A 13043-nucleotide genomic window follows, 5' to 3' on the forward strand; every position below is an offset into this window, starting at 1 on the left:
TGATATTGCTATAGCCAACATTCATACCCCATTTTCCCAATATTGTAGTCCTAGTGGTCGATTGTAAATTGTTAAGAGATTTGCATGGTTCCCCACCCCTTCATCAGCATGAAGCCTAGGCGCCTTGCGCAATCACTAAAGATGCTTTTTTTTTTTTTTTTTAAACTTTCACTTAAGCATTTCACAATCACACCATCACTCACAAAAAGGATGACAGTAAATTATAAGGTCATGAGGATGTTCAGTGAGCTGCATGGTTTAGGATCTATTTCTGTCTGGCTTCCAATTTTTTTAAATAAATATGTAAAAAAAAAACAATTAGTAGCTGAAATGTGAGGTGTGCTCAATGAAAATCTACAGTGGCCCTCAAGTGCAAAACACAACAACAAATAACTAAACATAACAAATTAAAAATAAATAACAAATATAACGTACCCACTATGACAGCAAGTTGAGAAAAAAAATATGAAAACTCAACAAGGGATCCAATCAGCAACGAGTCTGACCTCCCTCACGTAACGGTTTGGTTGTCAGTGTTTTATTTGATGTGATTGAATTTTTTTTGTTTATTGCTTTTTGATTTGCTTTGTACTTTTCTTTATTTGCTGCTGTGTTTGCTTTTTGTTTTATTTAGTTATTTTTTGTTTTAATGTGTTCAACCTTTGCTTTTATTCCTTTCATTTTCTATTGAGTTTAGCTTTTTGTGTGTGAATGAATCTAAGTTTGAAATGTTTTCTCAAACTATTTGTAGTGTTTTTTTCATTTGCTGTTGTGTTGTTTTTTGTTCATTTAAAAAAAATGCTGTGTTGTCTAGTTTTTGTTGTCTTGCACTTCGGGGGCCACCGTAGAAAACCAATAAAATGAAAATGAAGAAAGAAAGTTTAAAACATTTTAATATATATTTTATAGAATGTATGCTTAACATAACATTTTCCAATTTTTCTTTAGAAATATATGGACAAAAAGAAGGGGAAAACAAAACACAAAGAATGACATACAAACAAAAATAAAAGGACTTGATTTTCCTTTAGAAAAGTTCAAATTTTAGCCAGCATGTTCTCCAGAAAGAATAAAATATAAGCACAATTTCTTAAAAAAATCTGGCCAGAACTTGATTTGACTAAATTATACATCAGCTGAAATGGGACTCTTTTACAGAGATCCTGGTAAGAGCCCTTAGAGAAGATCTGGCATTTATCTCCATTTACCTTTCACACAGAACCCAGCGAAGCAGGATATTGCCTGCAACAGCCCCTGTGTCTGGTGTGATAAAAAAAAGAACACTTGTCAGACAGCAATAATTGCTTTCAGCACAACTGCGGATTTTCGTTACAAACACGTAGGCTGGGCGTAGGTAAGGCAGTAAACTGCTGGTTTGACCTGCCCTCCACCCCAATTATATGTATGCCGGTGCTGTGTTTTACAGAAGATCGACATGGGACAAGGGTATAAAAATACAGGTGTAGAAGGGGTCAATGATTAATATGCCCCTGTGTTGAGGTTGCTCGAGCAGCTCATGTGGCATCTGGTTGTTTTGAAGCTGCATGCTCCAGACAGACAGAGGTTGAAGTATTTGGGAGACACAATTTCCCAGCAAACACAAAACTAACATCTAACGTGGAATTATTTGAAGTGTTGAACATCCACTAAGTCAGTCAATTGTTTTGTGTGTGTTTTTTTTGTTTTGAGGTGGGGGGCATTATAAATATTAACACTTCTTGCTTTTAAACATGAAAACATTCAAATGGCTTGTTTAAAATCATTAAAATTAAAATAAAAAGAACTTGCACTGAAATTATGAAGAAAAAAATGGGAGAAAACTGAATGAAGCCTGGCAGTGAAGATGACTGGACTGATGGTGGTGAATGGCTGAGGTCAAGTTGTCTCTCTTAACACACCGGGCAAGTGGCCTTCAACTTGTTCATGTTACTGAGTGATTGTGACACACAAGCTACATGGGCCCTTCGAGTGTCTCACCATTTTTTAAGCAATACAATTTAAAAAGCCAGCCATGCAAGAGAAGTCAAAGCGTCAATTTAGCACTTAGCCGCTTGCTTTTTTTTTTCTTCTTTTCCATAAATAACATTTGTTCCCTTAAGTAAGCCATCACTGTGTAGTGTCCTTGCTTGCCCGTGTTCCAGCATCCATGAAAATAGACAAACCGGATGGTTGCAAAATAAAATTGTTCGTAGGTTCTCTCACACATTCATTCGGACGTGACACACACGCAGTGCATCCACAGAAATGGCAACCTTACCCCCATCTTCTCTCACACTCACGCACACTCAATTGATTTGTAACAGCAAGTTCCAGAAAGAGCACTTATTAAAAAAATAGCAGAAATATGGCTTTATCTTTAAAACTGTAACACTCTAAGTTAAAATTGGTCAATTATCACCTAATTTCTCTCCAGTTCAATTGATGAAGTTAAAATTGGTCAATTACCACCTAATCTCGCTCCCATTCCTCTGATTTTAAAAATGGTGTCAATATAAGGTGTCTACACAAGATGCAGTCTACGAGTAAGGGCTGTGTGTCTTACGGCTGGTAACGAGCTGGTACTTGCTGGCATAACCTGGTTTCAAAGTGTGCCCAGTGTAGTGCAGCAGGGGTCCCCCTGAGAGGCTGTTTGGAGACAAAGCTGCCCAGCTGTCCACATCTAACCCCACTGAGGTCCATCACTCGCAAATACACAGAGCCTCCGTCCGTGTTCACTGTGTACATGATTCTCTGCTGGTTTGTGAGTGCATTTGTGTCTGTATGCATGTTGGGTGAGTGGAGGTGAGTGGGTAAAAGACCGCATGAAAATGTGTCTTGTGCCAGTGTGCGTATGTGTGTCATTCGATTTGTCCTCAGCAGTGCAAGTGTGAACGTGAGATTTGGGTCGTGTGTTAGCCTGCCTGCTGCCTGCTTGGTCAAAGGTCTGAGCCACTATTCCCGTATGCTGGCAGAGTAGGAGAACTGGGGGAAGTGTGTACGCTGATCCGAGTCCTCTGGGTCTAAAGTGTCATCTGGAGGAGAGGGGGTGGGACACAAAGCCAAACAAATTTAAAGTAGATAAACCACATCGATGTTGAAATATTACATTTTCCACAATGCAAATAACAAGAAGCTCCTGCAACTAATATTGACTATTTCTTCTTCTCCCGCTACTCTTGTTTGTATTTTGCGATAGTCCTAAGGAACCTTCCCGTGCTACTGCATTAATTTGTGACGCACCATGGTAGGTATACTTACACTTGTCTGGTGGGGTTATTGTGATAGTTTGTGCTGTGAACTCGTCGTCAAAGTATCTCGTGTCTGTCTCTGAGGTGACCTGGGGCTTGAAAGGTGGGACGAGCTGTGCAGAAGCGCAAGCAAAGCAGTGTTGGCATTGACAGTATTTTGGACTGAAAAACGTGCCCCTTCCTTTCCTCTTGTGTTACCTTTTTCTCTAAGACATCCTGCCAGTTGATGGAGGTGAAGAACTTGTGTGTCATCACTTCTTTGGCATCATCAGGTCCTCCCCCAAGCCTGGAAACAACGCAAACATAAAAACAATGCAATCACCAACTACTGATTTCGCAGCTCGTGTAATAAACGCACTTAAAATGTGCTGTTCCCTTGTTATGGCCAATTTGAGACAAATTCATCCGCAATTTCCTCGCCTGCGGGCAGAGCACCCTGACGCTATTTTAGTTCCCGAAAAACGATGAACTGCCTCCAAAACAACAATCAATGACGTCCTTGTTTATAGCCCGTAAACGCAAACTAAACAAATCAAGGAACAAAGTCTAAATAATGTGGTTTACTGCGTAGGTGCTGGCTGAAGACAAGATGAGAGAGAAGGTTGTGCAAAACTAATTAAGTTCTATTGACGTACTGCACTGCAGCAAATGGGGACAGATGCATCATCGTGCATCTGTGTGGCCAAAAGATAACGTCATCTATCCAGTCCTTAAACCGTTTAAATGAAAAATAACATTTTAGGCTTTGCTATAGAATGTTATGAATGATATCGATGTTTATCCGCTGTGGTCCAAAAGGTGCTCGAGTATATTTTTATGAGAAGCACAAACAGGTATAAAGCAGTTTGATTGTACTGATGATTTTGTTGTGCCTTTAAATTTAACTAATGAGAATAATTTGGGCTCTGAACCACATGTAACTTGTAACATATTAATAAACATAACAAAAGCTGCAGATGTACTATATGGAATCGTAATCCCACTAAATGAAACCGAATCAAGTCCACCTGTAAATATACCGCCGGTGAATTGTATCATACCTATCTATCAACATTTGATCAATTCTCTTTTATTGGAGGGCTGCATATTCCTAATCGTGACCTTCTTTTACTATACATAACAAAATACTAACATTTTGAATTAATTCATATTCTATCATTTCCTATTTTTAACTACTGGTTAGAAAATCTGCCCCACTTTCACGAGGTTAGCGGTTCAAATCTCCGGTTTCCCCGCGTGAAGCTTGTATTATCTCCTTGTGCTCGAGTAGGTTTTATCCAGGTTCCCTCCAAACATTAAAAAAACAAGCAATTTAGGTTCACTGGAGACACTAAATTGTACATAGGTGTGACTGAGTGTGGACTGACTGCTGCTGACCAGTCAAGGTTGCCCCCAGCCTTTTGCCCAAAGTCAGCAGAGACAGGCTACAACTCTTCGGCAACTTTAATGAAGAAAAGTGCTTTAGGAATCAGATGGTTAAAGAAGAATGAAAGAAATGAGAAGTCGATCCGCACTTGAGAATGGGTTGTATTTTCACTTAGAAGATTCCAATGTACACTTCTCGTACCTTTGTCAAGTCACACTAACAGGACCGTAGCTTTTGAGATATGCAATCCAATAAGGGAGGTTGAGGCTGTGGACAAACCTCTGCTTGGGATCCTTTTTGAGCAGGCCGGCCAGCAGCGCCTTAGCTTCAGGAGCCAGGTTTTTGGGGAAACGGATCTCCTCCATGAGGATGAGTTCAAAGAGTCGCTCATGGTCCTGGTTGTAGAAGGGCAAGCGACCACACATCATTTCGTACATGACCACACCCAGTCCCCACCAGTCCACAGCACGACCGTAGTCGTTGTCCTCTAGTACCTGTCAGAGTGTAGAGAATGCCTCAAAGTTTTACCCCATCATTTGGTCAGGAGATCCTTTTTTAAACACTGTTTTGCTGTGGAACCTTTTGTCAAGTTGAGCATGCGTGTTACCTCAGGTGCCAGGTACTCAGGAGTCCCACAGAAGGTTTTCATGGTGGCGCCATCTGTGATGCCCTCTTTGCACAGGCCAAAATCTGTTATTTTTATGTGGCCATCCTTATCCAACATGAGATTTTCCAGCTGAAAAAAGAAACTGGTCAAATGACTCTTCAATTAAGACAGCATCCATGACAATGCGTCAAAGACAGAAGTAGATAATATTAATGGTAATAATAATACGCTTGATCTCATCTGGCTAATTAAAATCCATGTACAAAATTGTCAACCTTGAAATTCACTTCCAGAACAATTTGTTGGAATTCACATTTTTAACATTTCATCAAGAACATTATCACGGGACCTTGTTAGCTCAGTGTGTGTATACAGCATATAAGTATGACTTGATCGATTAATTAAATTTGACACCTCTATATGACTATTAAAACGAGCAGCGATCGAGATCAAGTCAAATAGTTAGCTTTGAGCCAACTTTGGACTTTAGAGAAAAAAAAAATAATAACGTAACACTACACGTTACGGACAATTATGGATGATCCGGAACACTTTTGCGAGTGCATTCATGTTATTAAATGTATTCTTAACTAGGTATTTACTAGTTTAGGGTATGTCACAATTTCAAGCATGTAAAAGGAATTTTTTTGAGCACACAAAACCATTTCTATAACCCTACTTTGCCAAATGCTCATCTGTTGACTATAAAAAGAAGCCGTCCAACCAACATTTGGACAAACGCATGACTTTCTTATCAATGTGGAAAATATATGGCAATATACACTATATGAAAATACACTCTACCTTTAAATCCCTGTAAACGACATTGCATGAGTGTAGGTACTCCAGTGCCGATACTATTTCTGCACCATAGAATCGGGCCCTGTCTTCTGTGAACACTCGGTCCCGGGATAAGTGAAAGAAGAGCTGAAAAAGAACCAAGACATGACACTGAATGTACCAAATGCAACAAATTATAAGTCCCTACATTGCATGAATGTGCTTTTGGTACACGTCACAGACACAAGTGCAAGTGAGGAAAAAAGAATAACTTACTTCTCCACCATTTGCATACTCCATCACAAAGCATAGACGATCGTTTGTTTGAAAAGCATATTTTAGTGTCTGTGTGGAAAGGGGAAAACATTGACATTACAGCATCATTCAGATTATAAACGACCGCTGAATTTTGGGGAACAAAATGTGTTTGGTAACTCACTGTGAGAAAGGGATGTCGTGTATTTTGGAGGACTCTGCTCTCTGTCACCGTGTGCGCTACCTCGTCCTAAAGCAAACATACATTTTGTACAAGAGTAAGCACACATGCAAACTATCCGTAATACACTAAATGTCAAGTTACATAATGTAGCGTTAAAATAAGAATGACATGGTGACCTGTAATGTATATTATTGGCTTCATCTCTTTGAATGCAATTATAGGGAATCAAAGTGAAATGTTATGCGTAGCACTTTCTCGACCGTTGACTTCAACTTTACAAATGCCCCGTCAGCTGAGCAGGCAGTGCATGTGGTGGGAAAGTTCAAGGTCTGCACAATTAATTGAATCCACCAGGAGCTTCAATAAGCTGCCTAAATAGTAAGCAATCGGCTCCTGCTGAGCTATGGCAAGACAAAAAAAGTACGAGAAAAAAATGGAGACGAGGAGCATCACGATGAGAGTCCCTGTTGTGGCAAGTGACATTGAACTAGATAAAAGCATATTTATTCAGTCAGAAGGAAGACTGAGTCACTTGCATGTTTCCACCAGAAGTCCTTCCTGATACGACCCACTCATTTTTGTATTTTTGTTCATTATAATTTATTCTAAAAAAGATTATGCAGTCATTTTAAAGTTTCATTCTGCACTGAAACGATTATTGTTTGTTTAAAAGTAGTGCTGTAAAAAACAACACTGATCAAAAATGATCATGATTATCATTTTAGCCTTAATTGTGCTGCACTAGTAGTGGTCAACATCTACAATGACAGAGTGGTAGCTGACATCATGACATTGTGAAGGTTATTATGGTCAATTTAGGACACTATCTGTTATTTTTGGGTTTACTCAAGGCTATACATTTAACCTGTTTAATTCAATGATGACGTGTGCGATTGATTAGTGCGAAGGCGTTTGGAGGAAAAATGATTGGTTTATAAAAATATTTTTTAAACAACAGCAAAAACAAATTTAATGTATACTGGTAGGATAAGAATAATCTACCACAGCAGTAGGGCAGGGGAAAAAATCCATCCACTGTTTTTTCGACCACAAGCAGTTATCGATGGAATGATTGATTCCAAAAAGATTCATTTGTGATAGCTCTACTCAACACCAAAGTGAACATTTAAGACAGTAAAACATGTTCTAAATCCTCTCCACAGGTATTTATAAAACATTTAACAGAAATAAGCACTAACTTTAGCGATGATGACTTCTTTGCGGAGGATTTTCATGGCGTAGTACATGCCCGTAGCCTTTTCCTTCACCAGGATCACTTTGCCAAACGTCCCCTTGCCCAGTAGCTTAAGGTAGTCGAAATCACTCATGGTCTGCTGAGACGATGACAGAGAAGCCAGAGTGACCAAAACACGTCAATTCACATTCACGCCTCAAATAACCCTTAAGTGAGGTGTGAATCAAAAAGCTTGAAAACACAAGCTCAATAAAATTTGAGCTGACCACTTTTGACCGAGATTTGGACACAGCAATCTCCATCTCCTCTGCGCCACTGCTATCACTCGGTGAGCCAAATTTGATCTCCATGGGCTCCTCGTCCTGCTGCTGACTCTTCAAGCTGTTTGCCACAGCCTGGATCGATCGCATCCATTCTTCCCTGAAACAAAAGTGCACATCAACACATTTGAAAGACAAAGTCCCCTCATGTTCAAATAGTGAATGTCCCCATAATCAATGTATTATGAAATTGATCATGGCATACATTTAAGTATTAAAAAGAAATTCAGTTGAAAAAAAAAAAAAACTGTCAAAATTTCTCAGCAGCCCATGTTGGTTATTTAAAGACTTAGCAAAGGTTACATAAACAGTGCCCACTTGGTTGTAATCTCGTCTAATTTGGCCACAAATTCTATTTTGAGCACAAATGTAATTATCACACTCTAAAATGGATTTCCCTGCCTTTAAAGAACAATGATTCATTTAGGCCGAAAGCATGTGTTCCGCTACGGTTCAAATTTGAAACTCTCAAGATGACTTTGTCAATGGTAAAATCAAGATAGGATCGTGGTTTCAAAACAAACATCCTCCATTAGATTAAAGTGGAACGTCAACTCTTGTTGCGCAACTGTCTTAAAGCTCATAATATTTGGATACAAATTGTTTATGAAAGTTTTGGTGTGAGTTTATTAGCCGAGACTCGATCGTCAGAGACTATTGCCAGTAGCTGTGTGGAAGACACGCACGGCAGACGTGTTCATCTGTTAAAAGATGTTCAACACTCTTACTTATATTTTATATTCCATCACCTGTTTTTGTTCCCAATTTATTGTTTTACATATTTGGATGTTCAATTGCCAATTCAATTGTCAATTATTTAGAAGGTTTTATAAGGGTGCGTTCGAACGGTCAATTTTGAATGATGTCACGGTCGTGTATTCTTTTTTTATTGAAGCAAAACAAATTGATTGAAATCAGAAATGGGATTTTTGGAGATAGAGACATTGCAATTTTATTATTAAGGCCATTTTAAGGTCATAATCGCCCAGCCCCAATTACATTACTGGATGGTTTTATTTTGTACTTATTACTAGGGGTGCACGGTAAAGATGGCGTATTCAATATAATGTTATGAATTTGCCCAATAGGAAGACTCAGATGAAATGCAGTCACAAATTACCCATATACTATAGCGTAACATGAATTTTGGGCCATTTCTAGACGAATGTGACTTAAAGAGGTGCATTGTCGGGAGACCTTCTGCTTATAAAACTGTCAATAGGCTCAAATGTTACTTCGAATATTGCCTGCACAGTTACTGAAGGTTGTATGGTAGTGAAATGAACATTTGGAAACTATAAGGACTTATTGAAACTCTAACTGGTCTCAATGGCAGTTTGCTTTTTAAACCCACCGCTCCTCGTTGCTGTCTACATGGAAGGTGCGCTCAATGACTGAAGTCCACTGGAGGCAGCGGATAACAAACGTATTGGGCCTGGGCCGCTCTGTCTTCATCAGCTGGCATTCTACAAAAGCACAGAACCACCAGAGAAGAAGATGAGAGGCGAGGTTCACCAAAGCATGGCAGAACACATGTCAAAGTTGAAGAACACATGCGCCAGTCGGGATGCAGAACTGACCTGCAACGGAGAAGTTGTTGAGAGGTGGCAGGCTGTGATCGCTGGATACTTCGGGCTTCTCTTTGTAGCCGATGAAGGAGCCGTCGCTCTTTAGGATGAAATAACGAGGCCTCCAAGTTTTAATGTACTCACCTAGGAAACAAAAGCGGGGCGCAATTAATGTTTGTCTGTTTCAAAAGGGTTTCAGGTATGAGTGTTAGCTCAAATATACACGAAAATCAGTTATTAAGACTGACTTGTGTGTCACTCATCAGTGAGAGGCCCAGAAGAGCTGAGCAAGCTTGGCAGAAATTCACAACGTTGGGAACACACAGTAGCATTAGCGATACAGTACCTCTCTTGTGGAGCCATCCCTCTCTCACAACGCTGACTTCATTCATGCTGGGGCAGAAGACTGTCTGGGTTGGGAGGGGGCGGCAGACCAGCTGGTGCAAACTGTTTAAACTCTTAACCGCTCCAGAAATTGACAGTGACACAGATTCGACACTTGTCCAAAAAGGCTGGAAAGGAAAAGGACAGAGGAAAAAAAATATCACAGTGAAAGGACTTAAGTCACCTTGTCATCATTATTGACAGAAAAGTTCATGTATGCGTGTTCGAGAACACAATGGCATGAACATCTAGCAAAAGGATTGCTGGTACCAGTGTTTGAGTCTGGCATATTCACATATATTAGATTTCTCAAAATATTGTTACTCGTTTCAACATACGGACTCTCTCCTCCAAATTCTAACACATCATTGTTGGATGTTAGCATGCATAAAATTGGCTAGCAACGGCAGCTCAAAAAAGTACATATTATGCAAATTGCTCAATGGTAACCGTGACAAGCGCGACAAAACAATACCAGCGGGTACCAGGGATCAACTCAAAACAACAGAGAGGTGAACACTGAGTATGAGCTGGTAATTCTATGGGTCAGGTTGTGCTAAAACGAGTTAAAGTTCAACCAGGGGAAGTGTATGTGAACACATCAAGCAAAATCTAATTCCCTGGAACAAAGGACATTTCTGCGAATTGCGGGTTAGCACTCCTAAAGTAGTGTATTGCAATCACGTCCTTACCTTGACTTGTGTTTCGCCACCAGCCCACAACACAGAAAAGTGCTGAAATGTGCACGTCATCTCCTTCCTATCTGACCATCTGACATTTACGTCAACATGATGGGAAAGTGCTCACCGCTGATACCTCATCTAACTTCTTTTCCTCAGTATCAAGTTATAGATAGTAGATTAATATTATTCAAGCAGTGCCAGTAAGAGCTTAAATGCAATGTTACTGGCTTCCAAGTAATGTTTACCACAATGTGTTTTCACATTTATATCAAATGCAATAAGTAGGTTAGGGCTGGGTGTTTAATCAATTTCATTGAGCAATTTGAGTTTGTCATTTCTTTCAAACTGATTTCTTTTTTTTCGCGGCTGTAGTTCAAAGTGCATTCCCACCGACACTAACAACATGGCAGCGGACAATATGGAGCTACCGTAGTTAGGAAAGGCCGTGTTGTCAAATGAGTGACTTGTTTTGACAAGAAAGAAGTCCAACGCACCTGGTGCCCTTTAATACCTGACTTGCTTTATTGACATTATGGAAACTTTTTAACCATAGTAGGTCTGACCCAAGCCGCAAATACATATTTTTACAGAGGCTGGCTTGCCTCACCTGTACGAGGACCGCAGCTAATGAATATTTTTACAATTGAGTGTTCTGTCAATTGTAGCAGCAATTACTCGAGTAATTGAATAAAAAAATGACTCTAAACACACAACGTACATGTACGATTATTTTTGGCCACTTGGTATTGCTTACTCACTTTCTAATGTAGTATCTGTGACTTACGGCTAAAGGCCTAGCCTGGGGAGTGACGTGGGTGCCAGTGAAGGAGCGCATAAAGTTGGCAGGCTGTTAATTGGCTAACCCGTTAGCTGAATAACAGTGCGAGATGTGGTCATCAGCAGCTTGTGTATGAATGTGCTCATTATGTGTTTGCTTTCTTACCGTTTAGCAATTGAAAGTGCACAAGCGGCTGTGTTTGTCATCCCTCTGTAGAAGGAGATGAAATCGGCGGAGATTATGGTAAGGAATCGGTCAATCAGAGATCTCCTAAAATGAATTAAATCTGCACCGATTCTGATGCCGGCCGATCAGTAGGTGTACCCCAAATGCAAATAGATTATTGCTTGCGAGAAGAGCTGAATGAACAGCAGAATAGGTCATCTGATTTAGTCATCATTTGTTTTTCTGAATTTATTTGTTATGAATTTGAGAAGAGAACGTTCACAGCTACTTGCCATATTACTAGAAACGTTTTAAAACTTTATTTACGAATATGGTTCATGTGTATTTGCTGGCAAATCGGAAATACAAATTCTCATGTCAGTAAATCAAAATAATGATATTTCTCTGAATGTTTTTGCAAATTCATATTCGTATCTTGAAAAATAAAGCAAATCCAATGGAAAAAACATTTGTTTCTAATAGAGGACCAGTTTGGGAGATTATTTATTGGCAATTTCACAGTCATAATGTGGGCAAAGTGTGCGCGACTTTACACTATTGAACATATGGAGCACAACAAAACTTTTGCCGTCGTCGTGACAAAACAGGACTTGACTAAAAGCAGCAAGAATAGATTATCGATCACTCTTGAAAGTCGACTTAAGTGCGGAGTGTACCTCTATACCGCTAAGCGAGTAAATTAGTGCTGTAATTAACTTGTGAAAAGCATGTCGCATATCAGTACCATAACACGTCCCCAACCGTTTAGCGTGGAGGCTAAAAGCTAAGCTAGCACGGGTCAGAGAACAGTGCCGCGTAGGGTCCAGAAGGCGGAAAATTGCTTCCCACGCTCAAACAAATTTCTCCCACACAGCAAGGCTGGCCTCCGGGGCAGGCGTGCGTGACATTTACGAGCAAACAAAGCAGCTAACCACAATAGCACTGCGAGCTAACAGCTACTTTAGCACGGGAGCTAGCCTCCTGACTTGTCTGCCGTTCTATTATTACTACCACCACGCCGGGTTTTTTTGCCCACTCTTCCCCACTTTATTACTTACCTCCGCTAAGAAATATTCCCACTTCTCCAAGAGTTCCACGAGTAGAGCTGTGCAAACCGCCCTCCGCCGTTTATCACGCTCTGCTTGTGTGTATTGAACTCTGTCAATGATCACACAAGCTTAGCCGACTAGCTTGTTTTTCTCCTCACAATAACAGCGCGGCGGCGGCGTGCTCGGTTTGTAACCTAAGCGAGCCAGAGAGAGAGAGAGAGAGACAGAGAGGTAGAGAGAGAGAGCCAGAGAGAGAGAGAGCGAGAGGGGCGATTTGGTGGACTAGAGAGCGTAAAAAGACGGCTATAAATAATATTCAACTCGTGGACATATTAAACCGCGTCTCTGTTGGTTTAGGCGAGCGTGTCTCCTGCCTCCGCTCCGTCCCCTCCCAGCCAGGCAAGTGAGCGAGCAGGCAGGCAGCATAGTAGCGCCGCAGGCTCTCGTCGGAAGTGACGTATGAGGAGGCCATGAACGAGCGA

The 13043-nt window shown here is 40.4% G+C and overlaps 1 protein-coding gene across 2 annotated transcripts; it reads right to left on the bottom strand.

Annotated features, from left to right (window-relative positions):
• Window positions 1-876: 876 nt before the first annotated feature.
• Window positions 877-12982, bottom strand: akt2 (v-akt murine thymoma viral oncogene homolog 2). 2 transcript variants are annotated; one of them, XM_061280667.1, is made up of 14 exons: window positions 12571-12982; window positions 9849-10014; window positions 9515-9646; window positions 9289-9400; window positions 7881-8034; window positions 7619-7750; window positions 6420-6485; window positions 6257-6325; window positions 6005-6127; window positions 5201-5329; window positions 4873-5087; window positions 3426-3513; window positions 3238-3340; window positions 877-3011 (listed from the first exon to the last, which is right to left on the bottom strand). In XM_061280667.1, exons 2-14 carry the CDS (start codon window positions 9892-9894, stop codon window positions 2932-2934), a joined length of 1449 nt encoding a protein of 482 aa, XP_061136651.1. In that variant the 5' UTR covers window positions 9895-10014; window positions 12571-12982; the 3' UTR covers window positions 877-2931. The 2 variants fall into 2 exon arrangements, with proteins under 2 accessions (XP_061136651.1, XP_061136650.1); XM_061280666.1 differs by having other exon boundaries at window positions 7619-7753.
• Window positions 12983-13043: the final 61 nt, after the last annotated feature.

Source organism: Syngnathus typhle, linkage group LG6, assembly GCF_033458585.1.
Source record: "Syngnathus typhle isolate RoL2023-S1 ecotype Sweden linkage group LG6, RoL_Styp_1.0, whole genome shotgun sequence".
Classification (NCBI taxonomy): Eukaryota; Metazoa; Chordata; class Actinopteri; order Syngnathiformes; family Syngnathidae; genus Syngnathus; species Syngnathus typhle.

Bases quoted from the DNA above. Each gene is read 5' to 3' on its own strand.
- akt2 (XM_061280666.1), bottom strand. From the start codon at position 9,894: ATGAATGAAGTCAGCGTTGTGAGAGAGGGATGGCTCCACAAGAGAG. The intron at 5,330-6,004 runs GTAGAGTGTATT...TTCTTTTTTCAG, and splicing joins TCGTTTACAGGGATTTAAAG to CTGGAAAATCTCATGTTGGA. The intron at 3,012-3,237 runs GTAAGTATACCT...CCTCTCCTCCAG, and splicing joins AATAACCCCACCAGACAAGT to ATGACACTTTAGACCCAGAG.